The following is a 20,916-nucleotide window of genomic DNA, read 5'->3' as shown; positions in this document are numbered from 1 at the left end:
AAGTTTGAATACCATTTAGGTCCCTGAAAGTTGAACATTGATTGATTTCAAACGGCTGGTTCTCAACTGGAGCGATTCCCATTTACCGTTTTACAGATTAGATCATTACAAGAGGCCGCCCAGCCGCGATAGTTCCGTAGACCGTTACGCTAGAGCGCATTCCCGGTTGACTGGGTCGAGACAGCCGTCCGTCGATAAAACCATCACGAATCCGCCCCAAGATATGCTCGACAGGTGATTAAAGTATTCTTCAACTTAAGGATTTCGACTGAGAGCGATCTTGGAATCTCATATCTTAGATAGAATCTTTGCAAAGTACCAAAGTTGACGCGTTCGAGGTACCCTGGCCAACACGTAGGTCAAGATAGTTATCGTTTAATAGTCCTTGACCCGTGTACGAGTCAGGCCAGTTCGAATTTGGGTGCCTAGTCGTTTTAAGGGGCACGTCAATAAGAAGCATTATTGTCTAACTCTCGTATAGGGCTCTTTCTTCGATAGTCAATTTAAATCTCAGTTACCTTCTACTTAGATTCTTTGAACAGAATATACTATACAGTTGAATTCTATTTACTGGAACGCAAGACTAAATCTTATCGGAATATTGAACGTCCTATTAATGGAACAAACAACCAAGAACCAAACCTAGCTAACCTTATCCGCCACCCTAACCCAAACGACAGTTAGGTCTATCCTACGTATTCCACGTATATAGGATTAACAAATGGGAACTTTTGACCAACAACGATGATGATTGAAGGGTTTTTGAACACTAATGTTGAAACGCAGATCAACGAGAGCACCGAGCGCGATTCGATCAGGCACTCCGTTGAACGGATCCGTGGTGGGAAGCGGCACCGCGACGCCGACGTACGCCGCCTCGACTTCTAGCCAATTCGAGGGAGCACTGCTGAAGAATCGCGGCCTTGGACAGGATATTCTACCGAGCCAAGGACAGCCTAAGCGTACGGAGAGCCTCTACGTCACTCCCGGACGCGGTTCGACCGCATCCGGAGGCGGAGGCGGCGGCGGGGGCGTCATGCCGAAGGTGAGTGTTCCTCTTTTCGCAATTTCTATCCACGATATAGGTATTACATTTTATATTCCTTTCTCTCTATTCGTCACGCGACACCGTCGTCCTGGCACTTGCGTCACGAGTCTCAAAAAAGGAGTCGCGACTGATTTGGATCTCTCGCCACCTCGATAAACATCTTTATTTTGGTCGTAAAATCCACGGTTGCGTCACGTTTCAGCAGACGCTTGCCCTTGGGGTGAAAAATTGTGTACTGAAGAGTATCGATGCAAGAAATAATTTTTCTAGTTTAAAAAATTGCACATTTTACGAAAAATGCTTAGGATGACTATTATTTTTGATCTCTTCAAACTTCCACGCGTCTCTGGATACGACACGTTAATCGAAGGGCGCAAAGGATCCAAAGAGGGTAGCGACTCCTTTTACGCCCGGTTTCCCTTTAGTGCATCATTTAGGCGTTTGTCACGAGTCTACTCACCAAAGTTACCCGTCAAAAGTGTTTCTCCGGGGGAAACTGTCGGAGGAACCTCCTCCCCCGCGATCGTGTCGCGAGCGCGTAAGGAATCCGGGAGATCGGTTCGTTCGAAATTCCCGTCGGACGCGTGTCTTTTCGGCGAAACGTCGACGAGACGGTTTTCCACGGAGTGTCGTACAAAAATACCCCCGCGGACGTTAAACAAGATAACAATCGTTCGCTGTTACTCGTTCATTCACGCTTCTCGCGAGAACGGTTTACGAATTTATAACCGCCCATCTCGCGGCGAGAAAGAGAGAGAGTTTTCTCACGAAAGGAAATACCATCGGGGCGACGTAATCGTTTAGCGAACCTCCCAAAACAAGAACGAGAGTAGAATCTCACCGATCACGTAGACCACGCTTTTATGATAGTCCTCCGTACGGTTTCGTAGATCTTTCGTACTCGAACTTTCGATCCCCGACTAGCTATGCCTGCTCGTTAGTCGCATCGTACGATTTTCTTTGCGCATTCCTCAGAGTTGGGCACAATTTTTACTTTATTCGTTATTCGTAGCTTGGAACAATCTCGATTTTTATTCGTCGGGTTATTCGAAGCATCGAGGATCGAATAAAGTTAGTCAAACTCGATCCTTGGACAAAGAGTTCTTTTTCAAGGAACTCTGAATGCCCAACTCTGTTTTTAGAGATAGTCGACGATCGTGCCTTCCGCCTTTCGATACTAACGGTTGCGCGTAGTGACTAGCGACCATAATTAGGTATGCACTCCCTGATTCTGTTTCTCCCGGACTTTCTCCGGCAGTCGAGCCAAAGACCGCAATTTCTCGTCGAAGGTTTCGAAGGATCGAGCACGCATTTCACAGGAACAAAAGGACAACATTCTTCGACCGGCTTCACGTTTAACGTCCCCGTTCGCGCCTAAACTGTCTTCCCCGATACTAATCACCGACAGGCCACCCCCTCCTCGCCAACGATCCGCCCAAGATCTCCCCAAGTTTTCTCTATCTGTATTTTTTTTCTTCTCTGTCGATTTGTCTGTCTGTGTAACTGTGTGGCATTTTGTGCTGTGTTCTGTGCATGCCATCCCAGGACGCAGGCCGGACGGTCCCCGCCTTCGCCGCAACGCCAAAGGGCCGCGCAACCCTATGAGTATAAGTATTATAATAATATGTACACACTGCGATAGCGAGAGCAACGAAGCTCGGCGTTTCGTAACGAGCGTCGAGACGCGGTTCGTGACTGGACCCTGGATGTCCCAGCGACAACACCCCTCGAAATGGGGGTGGAGACGATAATATCGAGGAAAAATGCTAAAGGACTATCGAACGAAATTAATTTTACGGATTGCGATCAAGATATCGCTGAATCGTACACGCTCACGTTCGTATTTATCGGTGACATCTACTATAAACGAGTAAAAATAGAGAAATATATTTAAATATTTTTTAAGGATAACACTTTCAGAGATAACAAATCTTAATATTTTCTACTCTTTTTCTCAAAGGCCTTAACATGTCTGGCACCAAAGTTCAGTTTTTCCAAACAGAAAAGTTATAATTATCGTTATCGAAGCGTACCGAAAACAGTCGATACTCATTGTGTTTTCGTAAGGTTGTTCTACCTTTTGATCTATCAAATATTCGCTTGATTTTACATATTGATTAAAAAAGTGAACGATCTGTGCAACCGAATTTCAAAATTCGTGTGCCGCCTAAATATATACGCAAACGTGTGGATAATAGAATTTCGAAGCTTGTTGACGGTAAAATCCAGACCCAACGTGCCACAAAGGTAGTGAACTTGTAACGTTCCAGAAGCAACGTTGAAAGGTGTATTTTGCAATCGCCCGGCGAATCCAGGGTCTATTCGCGATAAAAACCGCGGACTTCGGTCAGTCTCTCGAACTTCAACGAACCATTAACCAAGCCGATTAGACGTTCATTCCTGTATACATTCCCAAAACCCCCGGAAATCAAATTTTACACAACGCCTCGTTGTCGAACGATGATGTTTAGCTAAACGCCGAAGTCCAGACCAAACCGAGGCCGGGCGTTTCTGCAAAGATTACGTTCGCGCCCGCAGCGAAGACTCCGATCGATCAAACACCCTGAATATTTGAACAGAGCCCAGACTCCTTGCGTTGTATACAAGGTGTTTCCTTCAAAATGAGCATCTAGAACATCTATGTTTATTTTGGAGATACGGGGGAAGGTCGACGGGGAAGATTGTCCGTTTTGTAAACTCCAACCGATAAGCAACACGCTTTCTTCGGCGTTTCAGAGGAGGTCGTAATTTTTTTTTTTAAATCGTACGATAGATCTTCAAAGGTTTTCAAATAATCGACGATCAAATGGGAGAAGATTTGCCAATTTTGATTTAAAAAATCGAATATTTGATTCCTTCGGTTTTGTCTTGTAGCTGTTTTTCGCGTTTAAAAGAAAAAATATTTTAGATGCTCGCGTTGAAGGAAACATCCTATGTAGGGTCACGGTTTGGTAGACGGACATCTCACAGTTTACGCGAGCATCTACGGACGACTCGCGAACGGGAACAGAGACCGGAACCATTGTTTGGTGTGCGTCGAAGGAGAAAATATTTTCAGATCGACACTTTAGTCTCGACGAAGCGGTGCGCGCCAGACGGGCAAATTTTTATCGCGTTACTGGTTAAACGAAAACTTGAATTATAGCATAAAATTCCACGGTAAACGAATAACAATTTATCGGAACGACAATAATAGATCGTCGTCTATCGTTCGAATAAAATTTTGCTCGTCTCTGTTCCGGGGCAAGGCTACTAAAACGTTTCAAAGCGCGAACCGTGACGAAAAGAAATAAATTCGACGAACGTTTAAAGCTATTCTGCAAGTATTGAAACTATCGTTGAAATTTTGGTTCGTGGAGTCAATATTAAGTTGCAACTAACGTTACCTGTGATCGTAGCTATCGAAATGTAATTTCGAGCTTTGGGGCCATTTTTAAGGGCATTGCCATCTAACGTGTGGGCAACATCCTTTCAAATTTAAAAAGAATCATGTTTTATTTTAGTTTAAACGTTTGTTCGCTGCAGATTAAATAATTCCAGTTCGTACAGGTGTTCTTTACCAAGAAATTTTACTCAAAAATCGTAAAGAAACATACAGGACCGTACACTTGACTCGAATGAATCTTGTCACTCGAGGAGAAATAGCACGCTTCACACTTCTCCTTTCCGAGCAAAATTCTCGTTCTCGCACAGCTGATGCACTTGATAATGTATGTGGCTGCGCATTATGGTTGCGCAGTGTTACTATGTCATCGACCGCGCGATAGACCGGTTCGAACCTTTCGCTACACCTAACCTAAACACATCGAATCGCCACGAACCAAGAGCAACTGTCCATCGATAGATATTTACAGTTTCAAATGGGTTATCGACCAAAATTTATTAAACATAAAACTTGTACTCTTTCGTATAATTATCGGTACGTTTAAAATTTGAGTAAAGATACAGAAAATGGCGGCATATTTACCACGATTTCCATATTGAAAACGACAGTTATAGTTATGATTATCCCAAACCCTTGCAATCCCTTTCTCAATAACAAACAGTTAATCATCCTTCTCATCCAAACTCTTTCGAATCGTTAGTGCATCCGAATGAGCTCAAAGGGGGAGGTGGGCTGCCAAATAGAATTCTTAACGAGTATAAAACTCCAACCCCTAAGAGGGGTTAAAAAGATTTAAAAAACGCTTATGGCTAAGTTTGCGATATTGCTATGCATGAGAACGAGAAACGCAAAAGCATAATCCCCTCGGGCGGAAAGATTCATTAGACCCAGGTATACGATCGTTCGAATATCGACCAGCGAAAGGAACAGTCGTAAACAGCAGCTTGACTCACCGTTTGGTTCCCTCTTCTCGAACGCCTGACGCGAACGGAAAGTTGTAAACTCTGTGTCGTTCGGGGGTACCGTGAATCATCGATGATCTTTGTCACGAGTTCGATGCATTCGTCAGTTGTCCGTTGCATTGGTGAGAGGTGTTCGAAAGGTTCTGTTTACCTTGCTCCTTTCACAGTCCGTATAGCTAATCGTTGCCGCGTTTTGGACGTTCTCTGTAGCCTTGCCTGGAGACCGCGCGGTCTCGAATTTCTCAAGGCGCGCACTAGCGAAGCAGAACTTGTACCTGGTCGTAGATTGTTACTAGCTATTACGTAGATAATTCGCGTTGATGATCGACGGACAGTTAACCCTTTCGGCCCTGAACTCGATGCCAGCAGACACCCTTCGATCGAAAGTAAACCTTGGATGAGAGATGCTCGAACAAAAGGATTGCAATGTCAAAAGTACGGGAAAAGATGTCCATCGAGGCTGAAAGGGTTAAATCGAATTTGGGCATTGAACGAAGCGAGCGACGTTCTTTCCGCCTTCTTGTCGGAGACAGACGAAATTATTTTTTTATGGGAAAGCACAATAGACGTAGAAGAGCGGTGAACGGAGATTCGTGGGAATTCTCGCGATCTGCGTACGGTTTTTCGGTATTGCGATTCGCTCGGGCGAAACGAACGAGTTTTGGTAAAAGCAAATAACTTGGGCGAGTTGCAAGACAAATTTGCCAAATTTTAAATCAAACTCCGAACCCCTCTTAATTGCGAACGTATCCTGAAAAATATTTCACGAGCAGCGTGTTGCAATATCGAAGAAAAATGGCGCGCGTCCGCGAGCATTCCGCGCATAAATGGATTCACTTTAATTCCGCGCGCGCTTTCGTGCCAGTTTATTCCAGCGAAAGCGGAACCACACGACGGGGCAAGATCCGAAACGCTTGCACCGTGTTTAATTTCTCTCACGTTGTTCTTTTTCTATATCTCAAGTAGTCCCTCCCTCGGTGAACGATCGAAAACGATCGAGAGAGACGAGCACGCACGACTACACACGCACAGAAATGATTTCAACTTACCGCACGGTGTTACGTCCATTAATTAAGCGAAGTAACGTGATGGTGTTACGTCCATTAATTAAGCAAATACGAGGAATCCGAAAAGGTAAGGTTCGCGCGCGGTGTGGAGGCGGGGACCGGTTTTTTTGCAAAACTCTTTCACTCTGTCTCTCGTCCTTTTTCTAACAAGCTTTCAACCCCCTTCTCTGAAACACCAACCCCAAACCCCGTCGACAGGGTGACACCCTCTCCCGTCTCGAATTCTGAAAATCCATTTTTCGCCCGCCATTCCCGGGTGATCGATCGTTGAACGCATTTTCCAGACCATCGTCGAAGTCGCGTGCTCCTGTGCTTTGGCTTTTCGCGACGTCGACGAACTTGCCGCCGGAAAATCTCTACCCTCCACCTCCACGCCGCTTGTTTTCTCCTGTTTTTTGATCAGAGACATTATTTTTCTAACGCATGCTTCTATGACATAGCGTCACTCTGTAAAGTCTATAATGTATTGTACCAGTTCCACAGGATGGGATATTTAATATATATGTATATACACACGTACACGTTACACGGGGTGGACCATCTAAACCGGCATACCTAAATATCTTAGCATTCTATATTTTGAATTTTCTGTGTTTTTATCTATAAAAACGTAAAAGAAAACATTTTATTTGACCCATTAAGCGACAAAGTATTTTTTTATCAAACTTTCCCCTTATATACAGGGTGTTCGGTCACCCCTGAGAAAAATTTTAATGAGAAATTCTAGAGACCAAAATAAGACGAGAATCGAGAATACTAATTTGCCGAATGAGGCTTTGTTAAAAAGTTATTAACGTTTAAAGTTCCGCCTGTAAAACGACAATCATTGTTTGAATTTTGAATTATTAAAATCATTCAATCCGTCCAAAAGTTATGATTTTTTAAACATACGTTTGAAATTTCGGGGAAACATTTCTGGCCACACATCATATTTTTGATACAGAATTTTTTTCTTGAAAGTACGTGGGATTTCGGGGGTATGTGTATTCATCAAAAATGAATAAATAACCCCCGCAACCAAAACTAATTTTTCCAGAATGATTTGAAATTTTTTAGTTTAATTTTTTAATAACTTTTTGACGAAACCTCAATCAAGACATTGATATTCTTGATTTTCGTCTTATTTTAGCCTCTAGAATATCCCATTAAAATTTTCCCCAGAAGTGGCCAAACACCCTGTATGTGTATACACAATGGGTTGAAAAATATCGATGACTTCTTGATTCTTTCGTACAAAATTGATGGAAATGTTTAGATGTTCCCCTTTAAACGGTCCTCCCTGTACATATACACATTCCGTTGAAATAAGTATGTAAAGACACGTAGTATGAAATAATTACTTAGCTGGTAATACTGTACAAACGATCGACGATGATAACCCTTTCGAGACCGAGAGTTGCACGAAGGAAATTTTTTATTGTTTGGTAGTTTCTTTCGATGGCTTTGAGAACTGAAACTCTAGATTGAGAAAATCAAATCGTGACGTTGACTCTATATTTCAGGCGTCTTAAAAATTTTAACATAATCGTAGCGACGTTGACAATACTTCTTTTCATTTTTTATGTAAACGAGTTGCCACCGATGTCGATCCAGGTAAATCGGAACAAGGAGCGCAAGAATTCTCGACGGGGTTGATCTTTGTTATTGAAAAAGCACAAACGTCGGTACCAAACGTGCATTATAAATACGTAACTATAATTCGACATACCTCTATAAGCATAACATTCCACGTCGAAGCAAACCGACGCGAGAAAGTATTAATCTTGTGCATTAGGTACGACCCCACACCACTGACTTTTCACAGAGGCACACACACCCACACACGCGCATAAATATATCAGGATTCTCTATTTTAATCACGATTTTTCACAGTACAATTACGAACGCCTTTCGTGCGCCACGTTGAATTTCTTATCGATACGAACAATTACTCTTCGCGGGGAGAATAAAAATAAGAAAAAAAAAAATTAATACTTTTTGACAATGTTTGTTAAACGTATTCGTTTCGAGGACAAAGATACCGTAACAACGCTGAATTCTAACGCATCGGGTTGCTCAAACTATACATTCGAGATAATTAAGAATTTTTACGAAAAATTTTTATCACTTTCTAACGGGAACGAGAATCAGAGCTTTTTTACTCGACGGAAACTCCGGAGGGCTTATTTCGATGAGGGTTTTCTCGCACGAATTTCCGATTCAACGTGGTTGCAATTGTACCTCAACAACGGTCGTGCCTAAAAGGAACGAAGAAGCCAGACGATCGAATGAAACCTGGAAACTTGCGAACGGGAAATAATTTAGAGGATAAAGCTCGGTTGGAATTGAATCTCCCCCCAAGTTCCTGGACCTTTCAAACCTATTTTTTATCGCGAAAAACGGATTCGCGGTTGTATCGCTAGTGTCAGGGGTTGTTCAAGTGCCAAGCTTTTCGAAAGTGTCTTTCCCTGTGAATCTGGGATGCAATGTGATTCCACGGAGTACAGCGCGAAGAAATTTGAGCATTTAACGATTTGCAATAAATTCTGTGCTCGAGACCACACGGCGACGATTAAATAATTCTCAGCGACTCGACTTTCGCGACTGTGAAATTAATTTCGAATATTTTTAACACTTGGCCGATATTGTTTGGGTTCGATGGATCGCGAAATGTTCAAAGTTTGCCCGCGGCGTACTCGGTGAAACGATAGAAACGATTTACACAGACTTTAAAATGAAATATATAACGAGATTCCATGTATTTTAATATAAAGATGGTTCGTAGTGTTGTGTTAGAGAAAAAAAAAAATCAACCTAGGGAGTTTCGTCTCGCGCTAGAAGAGAGCAGGTCGATAAGTGAGAATAGCCGATGCACGCACTCGACGATTTACTTCCAGGTTACATTCCGAGGAAACGATTTTAACGATATAGAGTAATCGAAGGAAAGTCTTGTTAATTACACAACGATACTGCAGACGTTGGTTCGATGTATTGAATGTATTTATGTATATGATGTAACAGCTGTTATTGGCCGACAGATTAAAGCATGTCGATTAGGAGGACGCATATGAACGAACCTCGACATCCCTTACCCTCAAATTCATATTCTGTTTCTTTTTCCATCAAAAAAAAAAAAAATCATTTTTCGCTAAGGCTAATACTTTTGCAACCCACTAATTCTATTAACAGTAACATTACGTCTAGAATAAATAAATATGCACTTAATTATTAGAAAGATGAGAGATACATCGAACAAAAGAAGTTCTTTTGCCTTCAATGAATAAAATAATTTGACTTATCGTACGTAGAAGATGATAATGAAAGATTCATGGAAATTTCTCTTGCCCGTTGAATAAAGGATTGTGTTCATAATGAAGCATGTTAAACGTCGAATCTAATTTGGAAACAGAAGACCCTTGAAACAGCAAACGGAAAGGAATCCTGTACTAACTTTGCATTAGACTAATCGTATGTAGAATTATCTGGTAACATGAGGAAAATGCGAATCTTAAAGAGAACAGAGCTTATGTAATTGAACGGATTGTGATCTTATTGATCTTTTGGATTGAATTTGAAATTTGGAAATGCATATGAAATAGTGGTCGTAAATCGCGATACAATGATAAATGGAAATCTCTGGCAGCGCGTCGAAATATCGCGTTCGATGGCACCGCTTATAAGTCGCCGGGATTTTCAAGAATTTGGCAAGCAAAAAATCCAACCGCTGCGCACTTTGCGTAACAAAGTACAGTTGTTTAATTGGAGCCCGCGGACGTGCCAAAGAACAGCTTATATCCAATACACGCATCGAGACAATACACGCTGGCGTGAGAACGACGCGCCATATTTTTCTAGCAGACAGGAAACTCCGACGCGAAAGTTTTATTCCGCAGAACGAAATTCTCTCCAAGAATGTCAAAATTAATTTTCTCAGCCCTAAAGTATCGGAGTACCTTTTTTTAAAAAAAAAATGTTCAATACGTAACGATAATATTTGTACGAGTAAAAACTCGAGAGGTACAGAAACAGGTTTTTTAAAAGTGTTGGAATCCTCTACAAAACTATGAATTTACACTTGAACAAAAAATGGTACTTAGTAACCGACGCGAGAAGGACTTAGGAATCTGCATAACTTAGGTTAAACTTTTACCTCGCCACGTTCTTTAAGCGACTTTCATTTATCCGATAAAGTGGTTTTTGCCATACTATACCGTGAAGTAGCTTCTGTAATGGTAATTTATTCAACGAGTACTTTATCAAGAGCAATTTTCAGGTTGTTGCCCTGTAGCATCTCTTTCGAGCTTGCATTCTGTTTTTACTATTAACGCTTTTGTGTAACAACGAGCGAGATAAAAGACTAATTGCAATTTATAAAAATTAAATAGACTCTTTAGAGACACTATCTTTCACCCGATAGTTTGCACCATACTTTCCTTTTCTTAACACAATCATTAATCTAAATATGTAAATATACACGTTCGTATTCTCTATTTTTCTGCCCGTCTTATCTTCTCTGTTTTTTAATGTATATCTATTTTATTGTATTGTTATTGTATCCTACGTTAGGTTAGCAACATCACAAACATTCTTCCCAACGAAAATAGAAACCCCAAGGCAAAGAGCTATAACGAATGCCTGAGGCCCTAACAATGCCTGATCACGATGTGAGAAAACGGCAATAAGTATTTAAATTCGATGATTAATCGAGACAGAAAACAAGTGTCTAGCACGGTTGGTCGATCGATATTCATATTTAATCGGTTTAGATTGTTAAATATCTGAAATATCATAAATTGGAAACCTCATTCGCGAAAAATAGTACACTAGCTTGCGTTCGAAAATATCGACTAATTATTACATATACGCAATGAAAAATTTAAAACGAACGAGATGATATTTCAGATGGAACGTTTTTAATGATTCACCCCAGCGTATTACACGATTGCCTCGCTTCGCGATGTTTATTCTGGAGAACGGTTCTCTATTCGATTAATCACGCGCCTCGAAATAATCGAAGGCGCGATATTAACGCCGTTTCGACGCGCAATAAGAAAACAAGAAATCGCGAACGAAGTGGGCCGAGACCCATTTTGGCGTGCGAAGATCGGGAGCAGAATTCTCGAAAACCTCGACGAATTTGTTTCGCATACCAGCCCCGTGAATCAGACAACGCGAATTGCGAGTTCGACTTTATTTGCGTAACGATATTTCCGGTCGGGTTTCGGCCGTGAACGGCACAGTTCTCTTCGACCGCCTCTGCGTTGCGCGCCACTTTCCGCCATCTTGGCGCGTCGATCGTTGTGCGAACGTCTCATCCGAGCCTCAAATTAACCAGAACTGCTGAACTTGCCCTTCTTGGCTGTCTATCTTTCTACAGCGATACTTCATTCTAATTTTCTAACAGCATAAACATTATATTTTTCGACAAATTAACATTTCCATCCACACTGTTCGAAAAGATACTTTTATAAGATCTATCTAGCTTTTATATATTTTGTTATTATTATGACTTCTCTGGCCTAATTTGTTAATTCCTTCCGGGCCAGCAACAATAAAAATAGTACTCATAATACGAAAGCTTTTTCACACGTATATCCAGAAAAATGTCGGCACTGATGCGACTAGATTATTCGCTGGTTACCGAATCGAAAGGTAACCTTTTGCCCCTGCGATTCTTCTCGGTCGCCAAAAGCGAACGTAAACGTCTTCTCGGAGGCGAGACTCGCCTAAAAATACGTATCAATACCTGTCGTTCGACGTCGCGTACGCGAAAAAGCGAAACGATTCCGAAATAAAGCTAACCGGGATCCGGCGCGACGACAAGATGTCATAAATCAGCGAGCAGCGGATCGACAAGGCTCTGGCATCGTCGCCGGTGCACAACCGTGAGCGTCGCGACGCGGTGCTCTCCGATGCTATTTCAAAGTGAAAATAGTGGGGCGTCTCTCTATTTCGGTCGAACGAGCCAGGGCCGTTCAGTCTGCGGCCTGGCTTCCTCACCAGGAGGCCGCGGGTTTGAATTTTCCATTTTCACCGTCGCGCTCCAGGAAAACGGAGGAGGACCGTGCTCGAGGAGAATCCGCGCCATCGAAATGTTCAGGACGAAGAGTCTGTGGCGGGTGGAACGGTACTGTCTGGTGCTTCGATCGAGATAAAGGGTGCACCGATCGATCGTGAACGTTAAAGACTTTGGAAGGCGAGGGTTCCCCCAGGGGTTAAGATGTTCTGGTCGGAGCCCGACGAGGAGGAGGAGGCGCTACTATGCAGCCCTGCCCTCATGGCCAGGAGGGCCTCGGAGTCCTGGATCGTCGCACCTCCCGTGGAGGTACGAACAGCGTCCTAAACAGTCTGAACGCCTAGGCAAACCCTTTCGATCTAGCATCTCGACGCGTTCGTAGCACCACGCGTGGGTCCGGACAGTTTTCGCTCTAGCCAACATATTGGTGCAGGAAGAATATGGCGCCTATTTCCAGTCACGGAGACAGCGCACGGCTCGGAAATCGTAAAGAATTCGGGGTCTCTGGATCTCGTGTTTTGACAGCCGACGCGGGAGACGCTCTCGCGAGCCAACGTCAGAGTTCGAAACGCTTTCGGGAGGTATCAGCTGTTCCCAGATATCGCGCGAATCACGTCGAACGACAAGAAACCACTCTCCACGGCGGATTAACGGGAAGCAAATCGCTCGATAAGCTCGGTATCGCGAAACGGGGAGGAACAGCGAGAATTAAAGCCTGGCTTTTCTTCGTGGGTATTGTCGGGGCGACGTTATCGGTAGAATTTACAATGGTTTTAGAGAAATAGCCTCGAAACCAGGAATAGAGTCTCGTTGACCCGTGGCCGGTGATACGCAATTGAGACAAGACGAGCACCGCGATCGGGACTAATTAATGACGTCGGGGATTATCGTCGAAGAGTACGGAGGGGTTGATCTAATTTTATGCCTAGTAAAACGCGGGAAAAGTTTTCGATAAGAGATAGGGGGAAGAGGATAACCTCACTTTTCTTGCCAACTTTTATCGCGAACAGTTAGACCGTACTCTGTGAACCTTTTCTCCCAGCTTTCTGCCAACTATGGCTATCTGGTTGGTTAGATCATCGCGTTTGTGCATACAAATTACTGATAGGAGATACGGAGGCTAGATAACCACCACGAGCAAAGCAATTTTTCTTAAATTTTTTTTTTTCGAACTTATGATAATTCTTGATACTTATTTCGTCATGCGTCGTGTGTATACAAATTTCTGACAGAAGATACTGGAGAGAGATAACCTCACTTTACTTAGTAATTTTTATTAGTCATTCGATCTAAACTTTTTTCTTTAGCATTCGATTCCGTGATATTCGAAGTAAATATTACCTTTTAGAATCATCGATTCATCTGATCTGTTACTATAAAATAAAAATAATCGGTCAAAAACTCGGAGGATCGAATAACCTCGATATTCTAGCAATTTTAATTGAGAATATTGCTTCCGAACTTCGTTTTAATTCTGACTATCGCTTCGATCGTACGATGTTATCTTACTTAAGAATAAAAATAACTAATCAGAGATACGGTGGAACACGTAACTCGTTTCAACAATTTTGATTTAGGGCATTTTAAGTAAATGTTGTTTTTTAGCTCTGCGATACTTTGAAACATCAGTCTGACGAGATGATGTCATTTTACTCGCGAATAAAAACAACTGATCAAAGATCGGAGTACGGGACATAGTTTTTCTGAATTCTACTACTTTGATCAAGCGAGGTTACATTTTTTATTTCTCAGAATTACACTTTTCATATCTTACGTACTAGTTTCACGACAGCTTTGCCTGTTCAATCAAACGATAATTGATAGAATAAGAGTATCGAAAGATCCTAGGGGTCACTCGAATGATGTACGATTTAAATATCGTCGACACGTGGGTTTCATAATCTTTATCAATTTCTTATCGCGAGCATTTCCCAAAAGACGAAGGAAAAACCAGTGTCGAAGGTCAACGTATCCGGACCAGAATTCCTGGCCTTTGCATCATTATTACGTATGATTACGGGCGAGGCTGCACGTTTTGGAACACGTCCAAGGATTCCTTGTCTTTCTCCCTTCGTCGACCCGTTTTCTGTGCTCCTTCAAAATGTGGAACTAATGAACACGTAAACGTCTAAGAGCTTGATGCCGCGCCAAACAAATTGACGCTGTTTTTCACGCGAAAGTACAACCCGAAAGTCATTGTAACTACCAAACTATAACTTTGACCGCCACTATACTCGATGACTAATTCCTTGAAAGTAAATATAACATTCAAATCACTCTGGAATTCTCGATCGTAAAAGCGTAACAGAACTTAACAAACTTTACAAATTTTTCAACAAACCCACCTTTAACAAATTTCCATCTACTTACTAAAATTTTCATTTGAAATATACTAAATACACGAACACCAAAGTTGAGCATTTTCGTTAACAAATTTTCGATCTACTCGTAGATTATCTTCTGCCTTTGAATGAAACGTGAACGTGGAACCGTCAGTCTACAAATAAATCTTAAATTTTAATTCGTTGATAGCTTTTACCCGGAGTACTATTGATCGTTTTAATGGAAAACAAATTCGCGTCAACTTGGCGCGCCTCGTCGAGGATCATCGATCGCGTAATCGATTACGCGTTGCGGTGATTCGAACTGTTGGGTTCCTGGAAAGGTAGGCGTCCCTGTGATCCCTTTGCCGATCCGACAGGCGTCCCCGTGCACACGTGCACCCTTTAGAAAATAAGGCATTACGCGATCGATCGTGTCCGAGGGCTGCCTCTCTCTCTTTGTTTCTCGTTTCCTTTCTTCGTGCAGGCGATGCCGGCGGCGGCGACAGCGATTTCCCTTCAACGAAAGAAGTCACTGCCGGATGTGGCGCAGCCCATTCAGCTGACAGCGACGTCGCCGCTATCCAGGGAGGAAGTCAGCGTCCTGAGCAGCATGAGGAGAGAGGAGATCCGCAGGCAGATCGACGAGAGCGAAAGGCTCAGAGCCAATCCTCTACTGTACTTGGTCAGCCCTCAGGTTAAAGTAAGTATAGAAATACCTTTAGGTGAGCAGGGTTACTATTTATTTAATTACTTCGCGCCTACTCCAATTTTATAACAAACAAAAGACAAGGTTCAACGCTGAACCTGTTTTTACACTTTACTCCTTGATTTTCTAGAAAATGATGGATCTTCTGCATTGCAATGTATGCATAGAAATTTTACAAGAACGGATCAATTTTATACGAAGCAAACGACAAGGTTCAACGCTGAACCTGTTTTTACACTTTACCCCTTGATTTTCTGGAAAATGATAGGTCTTCTTCTGCGTTAGAATATATGACTATACCGACGGCTGTTAAGTGGAGTGTCGTTCGATAATATTGTGTTAAACTATTCGTGTCATAAACGTAATATGAATGTCAAAGCTTTAATTCAAGCGTCACCGATGTGTCGCCCTCCGTCGCGCCGAATTTATCTGATCGTCGCTGTACGTATTTCCGGTACGTAACGAGCCGCAAAACACAACGTCCGTGATCCTAAATTCTATCATTTAATACGACGTTTACGTACAATGTTTATCGTATTGCAAAACGTAATCAGTTTTTCGAACTTACATGAATTTGTTTTATATTGGGCTTTCTAAAACATTATAGTCGTAGTATTTTCCCTTCAATTCAAAATACTAAATGATAATAAATAAGAAAATACTTATTCTTGTAATAAGTAAATAAAAAAAATGCATTAGTGCCAGAGTTAAACATATTATGGAATAGAAAGATCTTTCAATTAAGCGCGAGGAGCGTTGAAAAGATCGACGTATGCGATCGACGCAGTTTCGTATTTCGAAGCTTAGAGGAAATAAATTTCTGAAAGGGGAAACTACGTTTCAGCGATCTCGTTGGAATATTAAAAAAAAAAAGTTCACGGGTGTTTGGATGTGACGATATCGAGAAATTGCGATTGTGATATTGCGTAGCAATACTCTCGAGTGCCACGACCTTGGTAAAAAAAGGAAGAGGGGAGAGACAACCTCACGATCGAATTGACGACGCAAAACCGCTGGCTTCTTATCGGATGATTGCATGAGTAGGTCGCGCGAGTACCGATACGTGATTACATTTAATCGAATCAGCCGTTTTGAATATCCGGTCTGCGTCGATCGCTCGCCGAATCATAAACACCTCATTGTCGCGCTAAGATCGCAACAAACATTATTACGAAAGTTTCGAGATGACAAACCGATAAAAATATTTCTCGAGTCGATAAGACATCTAACATTCTGGTCTATGAATGGAGGTTATTAGTTCCACTTCTCTTGGTAACGCCAAAAGACTCTTTTCATGGTTGATTGATTCTTGAATTATGCACACCGCGACTGCACCTGTTGGACATTTGTCAATGTCACTTCTGACAAGCACGTATCTTCAAAACGACGTGTTTTCTGTTCGAATAAGCATAAATTTGTAGATCGTTACCAGCTGCGGGATTTTTCCAATCGAACGTTTAGTTCTTGTCTAACAGGAATAGATATTTTTCTCATCGATAAACGATACAATAAATTATCCGAATAGAGTCCGTACCGGTTTGGTTAAATAATAAAATGCTCGGATAATTAGCGTTATAAGAGCAAAATAATTGCTTTTACATCGATCATCATGGAGAGAGGAAACGCGTAATTGACTCGACCGAAACTTTGCAGGACTGGTTCTCCCGGCAGAAGCTCGTGATGCTGGTGCTCTTCATTAACATATCCCTAGCCCTGATGTTCTTCAAGCTGCTGACGTAGCAGCCAGCCGACGATCGGGTTCACGGACTCGTGGTGGACGTGACCTGAGGCCCCGGGAGCGTCACGACGCCCCAGAGGCCGTCACCGAAAACCAAAACTCAAGGAGCAATGAACCAGAGGGCGCGAGCGTGCCCTCGACGCAAAATCACGAGGACAAAACCGCTGAAAACGGCTTTCGAGCGATCTTACTCGGTCCCACGTAAGATTTTACGCGCAAGGAACTGTTGGTAAGGACCTCGAGGATTCGCGTGGGACAAGGACGATCGGAACGAGGAATTTCTGAGGAGAGAATTTTTTTGAAGTCGAAGCAAAGGATCGACGTATAACGAAACGTTGCAGGTGCCTGGGTGATCCAGGACCCCTCGCGGACGACAAAGGGAGGAAGAGCAGCTCGTTTTTGTCTGAAACGGGGCACTCGCGACACCGACGTGCCCCGGCGCCTGTATCATACCTATTTTTACACCGAGTATTTTAATATAATAATATTTGTAAGAGCTGGCCGACGCCACGCTCTGAACACGGTGCGCACACACGAATACTCTCTACACTTTTTCCTTTTTTTTCTCGACGATCGGCTCGAGCGCGGACGACCAGGACTTTTATACGCAATAGAGCAGCTAGAATAGCGCGGGTCATTTATTCTCGAGACATATTACCCCGAGAGGGAACGACGAACGACGGTGATTTTCAAACGTTTTTTGCACACCCGTTATCGAGGATTAGTGTACGGGGTTAGGATTAAGATCGACTCGGCGCTTTGAAATAAACTCGCAAGCTCGATTTACGGGGGCTACTAAATGCTTCGATTCCTGCTACCACTTCTACTCGACGAGCATTTAGCTATTGCGCGCCATGGATGCATCGCGGATGCGCGAAACCGATGCGCAGGCTCGCGGATACGTAAAGTTTTAAATAGGTTATCGAATCAACGATTAAACCATTGTCGACTGCAACTGTGAGACATCGATACTCTGTCAATTCAAGCCGCGTGAAAATTTTAATCGGTTTTCGATTCTAGGATTCGACTATTATTTAGTAAATATATTCCATTGCTTTTAGAAAATAAATAATTATACAACGGGGGTTCGGAAACTTTTGAAATGTAACGCACAAATAAATCTGAAATCTTGTTTTTTAATCATGGACCGTTTCAAAAAGATTAAAAATGATATTGTGTAAGGAACTTTAGAAATGTTTAAATTACCCCTGGGTTGTGCATTGTAATATAATAATAGTGACCACGTTGACAAAGCATTATTATCTCACAGTAATTTATCGTACGTAGGTTAGGTGTATTGGAACCATAGAGTTGTGCAGTCGACCGCATAATGGTTCTGCGCATCTTTATCGCACAGCTGTCAAACGGTTTAAGCGCGCGAAAGCACACGCATGCGTAGAAGAAGAAGGGGTGTGCGTGAAGTTGGTCGTTTACCCTTCAGCTGGCAAGAATCCGTGCTTCAGAATATACGCTGTTTCTCGGACAACTGATCGAATTTCCACGCGATATCCGATACGAAGTTATTTCCATCACTGGTTTATTTATCGAATTTTGTTCATCGTTAAAAATTAGGTATATTTTCAATGAGAATATTATTACGGGATTGATAAGATTTTTCCCTTTTTGAAATGAGACTAAACACGGTCTCGATCGAACTATTTTTAGTTATACTTGTAGCTTTTGTTTCTTCTTTTAGTTTATCAGTTATTCATGTTCGTTTATACAAATATATCTATATGCATATATCTTCCTTCATTATTTTTCTTTTGTCCGTTTGTTTGCTTCCATCGATGCTTTCTACTTTTAGACGCGTCAAAAAATATACGTTATTCGATAAGAATTACTGATAAAAACATAATAAATACCGTAAATGTTTTGGCCAATGTTTCTTTGAAGAAGATCTGCACAAATGTTTCGCAAATACCGAAGTCGTTTCTGCAGCTATATGTCCTTATCGACCACTTCGTTTTAATATTTTATTTTTATCCCTCAGAATTTTTTCACGAATAATTTCACTTATCCACGAAAGACTCTTTTTCTTCCTGTAATTTCGTAAGAATTTTTCTAACCGCTATTATATTTTAACTTTTAGATTAACTATGAAATAGATTCTTAATTTGTAAGATATTTACAACATTGTACATAAGAGAAAAATACCTGAAAAGCTATAAGAGTCATAGTGATTACGATTTTGGTAGTCATGGTATGTTATATTATTTTTTATTTTGATTCTCTCGCGAACTCCTTAATTGTTACCATCAGTAAGTTTTCCATTTACGCTACTGAAGTAGTTTGTGTATATATATTTTGTATGTCTTCCACTCGTGTCGATTCTCAATTATATTTTCTTATTTTCATTTTTGTACCATTTAGTTTTTATATTATTATTTTTCTAACTGAGGACTAACACCCTTTAGCCAAAACGCCGAGAGTATTTATTACTGTTATCGGAAAAGTTCGCTCATATAATCGAAAAATTTATTAAAGATAAAAATTTCCAATTACTCAGGATTAAAAATAATTCTTATAAAATCGTGTTTGGACTCATTTCTGTCGGTAGAATCTTGTAAATCGACTAATAATGCATCCATGAATACATGTGCAACTAACCCTTGTCCATATTAAATCAAAGGACTACTTAAAAGACAATAATATTTATGTTACAGCAATTTTTGTTAATTTGTAATAAGAAACCACGCAATGGTGATTTTATACAATGAATATTATTAGAAAACAATGTATTGCTTCAGTCGCCAAAGTAGCTAAGCTCAGTTCAGTATAGCGATCAGTTATCCGTGCAACAGTGCATTGACCCAGAAGAAGCATCGAGTTTCGAGTTTCTAAGCAATTGTTGTGATTTTTACGAGTCCGAGGGACGGTCACCTGTTGTACAATTAACGATTACGATGTATTCATGTGTTATCGCCGTGTAATCGTATGGGTGTCACACGGATATCGGCACGTAAATGTTACTATGCGATTTCCATTGGAAAAGCTTCGTTTGCGAGGCATTTTTTCGCGCAGTCGCGCCTTCCACGCGAACTATGTACATAGACACTTTTTCCTGACTTTTTATATTACACGTAGAGTCTCCATCGATCGAGACGTTTAAACCATACATGCAAAAAACATTGGCTTCGCCAAATTATCAGGGATAAGCTCCGTTTGTCTCCGATCGCGGTGTATTTATACGCGTTTTTTGAGAATGGGAGAAAGAATATCATAAAATAAATACACGTCGCTCCAGTTATTGCGAATCGTGAGGATCAGAATTTATTTACGATCGAGGAACTCGACACGATAACGAATCTCGTAATCGAGAGATCTTTATATTTCGTCGACAAACATCCAAGAGGATTTCACGAGCGGTACCGATGTGTCCTGGTACGAACGTTTCAACTTTTTACAAAAAAATAAAAAAGAAAAATTTAAAAAAATTGGAAACTTTCGACCGTTTCCCTCGGACATTCTTATGGAAGAGAATAGAAAATAAAAATTGTCTTTTGGGAGGTCTCGATTACACGCAGTTCGAAATTCTGGCGCTCGAGCGATCGCATTTTTCTAGCCTCAGGCGTAGCTTGTATACCTAGGTGAATTTGTAAATAAAAATGAAAGAGCGTGTATAGGGTCGTTGCGACCGCCGCAGTCTTAATCGTCTGGAATCCGTTTCGTGAAATTCGTGCGACTCGGA

At 41.7% G+C, this 20,916-nt stretch overlaps 1 protein-coding gene across 11 annotated transcripts in view; it reads left to right on the top strand.

Moving 5' to 3' along the window:
• LOC143348267 (junctophilin-2-like) overlaps window positions 1-20,652 on the top strand; it is a 76,585-nt gene extending 55,933 nt beyond the window's left edge. For 9 of the 11 annotated variants that reach the window (XM_076778294.1, XM_076778293.1, XM_076778295.1 and 6 more), the window contains 4 exons: window positions 97-234; window positions 787-1,045; window positions 15,266-15,481; window positions 17,141-20,652. In XM_076778294.1, the coding sequence (XP_076634409.1) occupies window positions 97-234; window positions 787-1,045; window positions 15,266-15,481; window positions 17,141-17,227 (700 nt within the window). In that variant the 3' untranslated portion in view covers window positions 17,228-20,652. Of the gene's footprint in view, window positions 1-96; window positions 235-786; window positions 1,046-2,593; window positions 12,767-15,265; window positions 15,482-17,140 lie in introns of those variants that run through there. The other 2 variants (XM_076778296.1, XM_076778299.1) reach the window with 2 other exon arrangements.
• Window positions 20,653-20,916: the final 264 nt, after the last annotated feature.

This window comes from Colletes latitarsis, chromosome 11, assembly GCF_051014445.1.
Source record: "Colletes latitarsis isolate SP2378_abdomen chromosome 11, iyColLati1, whole genome shotgun sequence".
Lineage (NCBI taxonomy): Eukaryota > Metazoa > Arthropoda > Insecta > Hymenoptera > Colletidae > Colletes > Colletes latitarsis.
This window is presented reverse-complemented; position numbering and strand designations above follow the sequence as displayed.